Source organism: Epinephelus moara, chromosome 18 (genome assembly GCF_006386435.1).
Source record: "Epinephelus moara isolate mb chromosome 18, YSFRI_EMoa_1.0, whole genome shotgun sequence".
NCBI classification, from domain to species: Eukaryota; Metazoa; Chordata; class Actinopteri; order Perciformes; family Serranidae; genus Epinephelus; species Epinephelus moara.
The window spans coordinates 23,709,953-23,717,113 of NC_065523.1; the positions used below are offsets into that span (position 1 = coordinate 23,709,953).

General features: G+C 41.3%; 1 protein-coding gene across 1 annotated transcript in view; it reads right to left on the bottom strand.

Moving 5' to 3' along the window:
* abca3b (ATP-binding cassette, sub-family A (ABC1), member 3b) overlaps positions 1-5,654 on the bottom strand; it is a 38,230-nt gene extending 32,576 nt beyond the window's left edge. The window contains exons 1-2 of the mRNA XM_050069548.1: positions 5,420-5,654; positions 2,543-2,640 (exon numbers count right to left, since the gene is read on the bottom strand). Coding sequence (XP_049925505.1) covers positions 2,543-2,596 — 54 coding nt within the window. The 5' untranslated portion in view covers positions 2,597-2,640; positions 5,420-5,654. The remainder of the gene's footprint in view (positions 1-2,542; positions 2,641-5,419) is intronic.
* Positions 5,655-7,161: the final 1,507 nt, after the last annotated feature.

The window sequence follows — 7,161 nt, forward strand, 5'->3', positions numbered from 1 at the left end:
GAACAATGCTACGGCACCAATAAAACATGAGCTTGGTAGATTCTCCGGGGAAGCCCTCTCGCCTCTCCCCCAAGTTAGGGACCATTCTACACGGTACCGCTGGCAGGGTGGAAATAGTCGAAGTGTGGAGGAGACGGACCAGGTTAAGTGGCCGACCTCCGAAGCCCTCTCGCCTCTCCCCGCAGTTAGGGACCGTTCTCCAAGGTACCGCTGCTTCTCTTCTCAGCTTCTTTTCTGAAGTACACAGTAAACTCCATAGTTTTGAAAGAAAATAGTGTGGGTGTATGCAGGTGCAAAGATGCATTCTGGATGGGGCATGAGCGACCAGAGTGAAATTGGAGCGAGGGATAAGGCTCCGCTCCACCTTTTAAAAAAATAGCCACTCCTCGCTCAACACAAAATCCTCCCACTCCCCGCTCCGCTCACATGCTCTGGTCATGACCAAGGCTGCCCCATAATAGTCGACCAGAATGGTCATTAGTCGGCAAGATTTCATTGGTCACTTAGTCGCAGAAATAAGAAAAAAGTGAAACTCCTTTAGGAGCTGCACCTTATCACCTTGCCTTGTATGACTTATTCCACAGGCTAGTTAATAACATGTACGTGTGTGCTCTGCAGCCTTATCCACAGTTCCTCTGATGCCAGTGGGACAAGGTCCATGTGGAGATGTTTGGGACAATTACCCCAGTCAGTAAAAATAACACTGGGGTAATTTTCTCAAGCACTGTCATACAGTATCTAATTTAGCAAAAACATCAGCTATCACTTGCAAATCATTAACCTCATCAATAACTAGGGCGCGATGGTTTTTATTGAGGAAAGGGAAAAGGATGGCTCAGAGGAGTTAAAAAATATGTTGTATGGATTCCTTTATGGCTCCCTTATAGGGGTTAGTCATATGCAACAGTTATTTTCCTTAACTCAAGATAAAGTTCACACTAACTTTCACGTTGCTCTTGTTAGGCTACATGCCACTTTAGAACAGAGATAAAGTCTGGTGATAAACATTCAAAGAACTCAAGATCTCTTTCTTTCAAAACCTGCTGTAGCTGAGCTGGAAACATGTCAGCACGACCTCAAGTTCCCTAAATGTGGCCAGTTGTCCATGAGAATAAGGACACCACCGAAAAACAAGATGGCACAGAAATAATGCCATTAACTCTTTTTAAAGCAGGCCTCAGTAGCAACATCCACATTTCGCTGAAGTAGGTAAAACGTCATAATGCATGCATTATACTTGGTAATACAGCTTAAGTGATTAAAATGCACTCTGTGTATATTTTCTGCAGCCAAGATGGACGAGCAGCTCCAAGATGCACTGTATTTTTTTCCCCTCCTGGTCCTAATGGAGTCTCTGTAATCTCGACAACCACAACTGGAGAGGCGAGGAGTGGAAAAAAACGGTGATGGAGCAGCAATCTCACACCACGCACGCTGTGCAACACAAAGCCAATCTCATTTCTGAATAGTTGCAGGCAGCATTGTGCAACCACTGACTGATATTAGTGTTCAAAACTATGCGAGCTGCCGTTCAGAGCATACACTGGCACTGTTTAGAATGAAAATTCCTTCCTATCTTCTGTAAACGGAAGACTGACCGTGACATATTTTTCCATGAACTACATAATGGTGCAAATGGTGCTCGAGTGAACTGCGACCTAGTCTTCCTTGGAGATTTTGGGTTGTGATCAGGTGTTTGCAACCAGCCTAACGTGTTAACAGTAGAAATGTGAAGCAGAAAATATAATTACATGTGTGCATGTGTATCTCCAGTAGCCTATAGAATACATACATGTTTTTGCCGAACTCAAAAAACTCATCACAACAATGGAAGAAGGAAGCACTGCTTGGCTCAGATGGCTGGTCTGATAGGTGCTTTTTGGAGACAGGTAAAAGTACCAAAAAACAAGATCCAGGAAGTCTGAAAGTGGTGGAACAACATTGTTATGGTGCCTATGCTTGAAGAATAAATATATGAGATTATTTCACCTGAGGACAGAGTGCCTTGGTTTGTTTCCCATGGTTGTCTGCACCATTTTAAAATTACCTGGATCTTTTTTTCAGTAAAATATCCCACACTTGAATCTATAGTTACACAATACAAAATCTGATTGTAATAAATCTTGTCTCATGATCACGTCTCATGCTCCATGTCACAATCTAAAAAATTAAGCAACAAAATAACCAAAATGTACAAACTGGAACTCCCCTTAAAGATCGACATATAAGGCTCGGAGAAGCATGTGACAGCTACTAATGTGTTGACCTAGCTTGAGCCTGTGACACAACAACCGTAAAGGCACACTGTATATCATCTGGGTCAGCCAGTTTCCAAGTAAGTGAATAACATCATGCATTTAGAAATGTTGAGACAGTTTACTGTATTTATGACGTCCCGTAACACTATAACTTATCAAATACTGTCATAAAGACCTCTGCTCTTTAAACACAGACACCTGTGACAATTCACAGTTGCAAACAATGTCAGCACCTTAAGAGGGCACATACATGCTGATTGTACGTTGACCTCCCTCCAACTCACCTGCTGCAGATAGTTTTTCCACACCAGTAGTCCAAATTGTCTCGCAATAGCCATTTTGAGTGAACACAGGACACAGTCGAGTCAGCCTTCTACTGCGGCTGGGGAGAGAAACAGAGTGACATTTTGAGCTTCAGGGTTAGAGCTAAATGAACGAGTCAGTCTCTGAACAATTTATGAAGGTTTTCTGTAGCTTAGTTTTGTTTTTGAAACCAGCAGTGATGACTGCAAAGGTTTCTGGTCTCGGTTTCTGTTTAATAGTAACACCAGAAAACAAACAAAAAAAGAGAAGTGAAATTGAGCAATCGGCAGTATGATAATAAGCATGATGTTTTAGTTATATTTAGAAGGTACACAAAATAATATGTAAGTGAAGCAATTATGAAAAAAGAAAAAACAAAAGGGGTAAAAGCGAGGCAGTAATTGTAATATATATTGGGAGGGAACACCTCCCCAATATATTGATTAAAAAATAGATTTTAAAAATTTGCTATGCTATGACAGGTACCACCACTTGGAATAATCATTGGCAAATGTAATCACAATCATAAATAAATGTCACATATTGCTATTATTATTATTACTACCAGTTCTAATACCAGTGTATTGCAGGTCTGCGTGTGGTTTGTGGAAGCAGTGTTGACGTACCACAGCAAAAGTTGTTGCTTAACTGTTGTGGGGAGGTAAAATCAATGTCAAATACTATACTGTCTCGCTATTTTATTACTATGTATTATGAGTGTTACATACGCCATACCATTGTCTATTGTTAGTATGTTAGTATGTCATTAAAATGTCATAAAAAAGTCATAGTGTGTGCACTTTTCTTGTGTGGTAACAAAATAGGCCAGGTTCGCCTGAGGCGTATGGTCCAATGTAGGCTCTGACTGTGTGCATCGAACAAATCAACGATTAAATGTGCCACAGTTTTCGTCATAAGGACGAAGACAAAACTGAGGTAACTGTTTTAGGAGCCAAAGAGGAACAATTAAAAGTCAGTGCTCAGCATCAGTTGGCAATATTAAAAACCACAGACCAAGCTAGAAATCTTAGGGAAGTCACGGACTCGGACCTGAATTTCAATCGCCACAGCAAGACAATTACAAAGTCAGCAGGTTACAAACACCTTAATAATACATTAAGGACAAAGGGGCTTATGTCTCAGCGTGATTTGGAAAAACTTGTCCATGCATTGATCTCCTGTAGACTTGACTATTGTAACACTGTCTTTACAGGTTTTCCTAAAAAGATCAATCAGACAGCTGCAGCTGATTGAGAGCGCTCACTAAGACCAGGAACGTAGATCACATCACTGCAGTCCTCAGATCTTTGCACTGACTTCCTGTCAGTCAGAGAATCAATTTCAAGATACTATGGTTGTTAATGATAAAGCACTACAAGGTTCAGGGCCTAAATACATGTCTGACCTTCTGCTACGGTATGAACCACACAGACCTCTCAGGTCTTCTGGGACAGGTCTGCTTTGTGTCCCAAGAGTCAAGACTAAACATGAGGAAGCAGCGCTTAGCTTTCATGCATCATATATCTGGAATAAACTCAAAGAAAACTGGATGTCTGCTTCAGCTTTAGGTTTATAAAAATATTTATTCATTTCTTACACTGCACTGTAACTTTTATTCTTGTATTTTATACTTGTCTTAATGTTTTTTGGCGTTTTATTGTCTGTTCTCTAGCTCTTTTATTAAGGTTTTATTGCTCTTAAACATCATTTTATAACTTCTGCACTTTGTCTTGATGCTTTTGATGTTTTATGTGGAGCACTTTGAATTGCCTTGTTACTGAAATGTGCTATGTAAATAAACCTGCCTTGCCTTGCCCTCAGTCATATCCTTGCTCCCAAAAAAATGTCACCCAATCATCCAAACTTTGAGAACCCCTAATTTACAGTTTCCATTTCAAAATGCTTTAAAATGGTCGTTTTAGCTGTTAAGTTTCTAAAAATATCTCCAGAGGGAAGTTGAAAATGGTTCTGTCAATGTTAGAGGTGATTACGGCCTTGAGGAAAAGGTCCGAGTGGTGCTATAAAGTGAAAAGGGGTGACATCACCCAGGAAATTAGGTCAGTCAGAAAAAGGAAAACTACAGGCAGATGGGCAAAAAAGAGGCAGGTCGTTGACATCCACATGCTGAAACCAGTTATACAGGCAGATGGAGATCAGTGTTTTAACCAGGAACAGGACTGTGAGATTATCTTTATAAGTGATAATAAAACAGCTGATTAAGTCCCATGTCAATAGAATATTTTGCTGTTATTGACACTGTTATTGAGGGTGATCAGTAAATATGAACTGTTGTAGCTTTTACACCCACGTTAACCTCATGGAGAGTGTTATAGCACTTTTTTTTGCCTCACTGAAGTCCCATTTCACAGCATAGGGGTTTATATATGTAGTAAAACAGGTCATATGAGGACTGTGAATTTCAGTGTGGCTCCATCCCTTCCATTATGTGTAATTATGTGTATTATTCGTGTCATTAAGCTCATAAGACCATATACTATATAGTAAAAGCAACCGTTTCTCTGTTATTGTGTTGTAGCAAACAAGAAAGCCATTACAGACGTGAACGTTTTTCCTTATCAACCTGGACCCGCCTTGCTCTTCTCTGATTGGTCCGACGCTGCGTTCTGGAGCTCCTGATTGGACAATCGACTTGCTGGTCAATCCCTAAGGATTCTGATGAATGCTAATGATGGCGCTGAGGAATAGAGCTAGGTATTTCCAAAATAAAACATGCTGAGTTTACCGATATTATTACATTTTTCACTCTATTAATCATCAGCTGTCTTTAGCGAAGGCCATTTAGGACATACAGGTGTCAAATTTACCTCACAAAAGCAGGTTTCGAGACATGAACTCACCGAGCTGCGGTCCCTCTTCCTGTCGAGGTGAATACAATTCCTCCTTTTTGTGTTAAACCGAGGACTAAACCATCACTGTGGGGACTCTCCCGTCACCGACACTACCGAGGCTCGGCTAACATTCGCGGAGCCCAGGACGTCTGCAGCCGGGTCCAGGTGTTTGTTGTCCCCCCTCCAGTTTGCTGGCTGCTAGCGAGGCGATGACATTGCACCATCCCGTGAATTCATCGTGCAAAATGCAGCGACAACCGTCAACAAAACACGTCACGTGACCCACGGTGGAGCAGAGTGTCACGTGACCTCAACAGCTGGGCTCCATGAAAGCTGACAATATACATAAAAAATGTATTTATGTTTTTTCATCATTTTTTTATCACAGTTTTTATCACTTGTAGTCTTATTGCCCTTCTACAGTGTTTCAGCCATTTTTGTGTTGTAGTCATTTTTTGCTCTCAAGAATATCTACCTTTTTCTGTTATAAGATAACAGGTGGATTTATTTGGACCATGTGGTTTTGCCGAGCTCTTGAATCCAACTTTTTAATCTCTAAACTCAAACATGAACACACTATGTAGAGCAGGTGTGTCAAACATATGGGCCGCAAACCTGAACTGGCCCGCCAAAGGGTCTATTCCAGCCCACTGGATGACATTGCACACCTGATAGCGCACGTGAAGGCTGACTGTTGCCAGGTTTTAGGAGAATGATGAAAAGTTAGTAGCCTACTTCACGTAGAGCCGTTTTCTCATATGAATTCTAGACAATGTCTGGAGAATCAGGTCTGGACATTGCCTGGAGTTTGCCTTTCACACTTGTAGCACGCAACAGAAGACCGTCCGTGTCCTGTTCTCACCTACTGGAAATACTCCGTTTGGTTTAGGCAAAGGGGTGGAGCCTAGAACATGAGGCAGATAACACGGCAGTCATGTAGCCAGTTCGTAATTTAAACAGCAGTCTCTCACCATTCCTTGAATTTGTCTGATGATTTCAGCTTTGGCCCTTACTGACAGAAGTCCCCGAATGTCATCGTATCGTCATCGTCTCTCGACTTAGACATTTTCATTGCCATAACCTTTTCTCGTCACCCGGGGATGTTTAATTTCTTCCAGTTTTAGCAAGCTGCATGATAAAAACATCATCACCACCGCCGCTGTGAATTCTCCAGGCAATTACCTACCCTATTCACACGTCAGTCAGACGTTACACATACTTTGTACCCAGGAGCTGGCAGGATAAAGTCCAATTAATGTCTGGTCTGACTGATTTGGACATTTGCATTCTCACATACAGCTCATGCAGGTGTGCAAGGGGCTTAAAATGCTGCTTCAGAGACTTTCCCACCCTGACCAGAATACAAAACTATGAATACTTATTGTGGTCATATTTTAATTAATATTTGTGGAACCCTATTGCTAAGGAACTGCCAAAACTTTTGACTTGTAAGGCAGGGGATAACTTGACCTGCTCCCTCAATAGTTTGTTGTGGTGATGCCAGCATTACTACAAAGGAGAGGCAAAAGTGTATGGTAAAATGGAGATGTAATGATAGTGAGTAGGGGGCGGACTGAGTGTGTAGGAACTTTGACATTTGGTTGAAATTGCACCTATTTTCCTTAAGACGTCTCAGGCTGTTCATCATCTGTTCTTGTGAATGGATGAACATTTTCAGAATGTACGCCTTAACACTCAAGGGAAGGGGAAAAAATGGAGGTGTTGTTATTTATAGATTATTGTTCACTTGT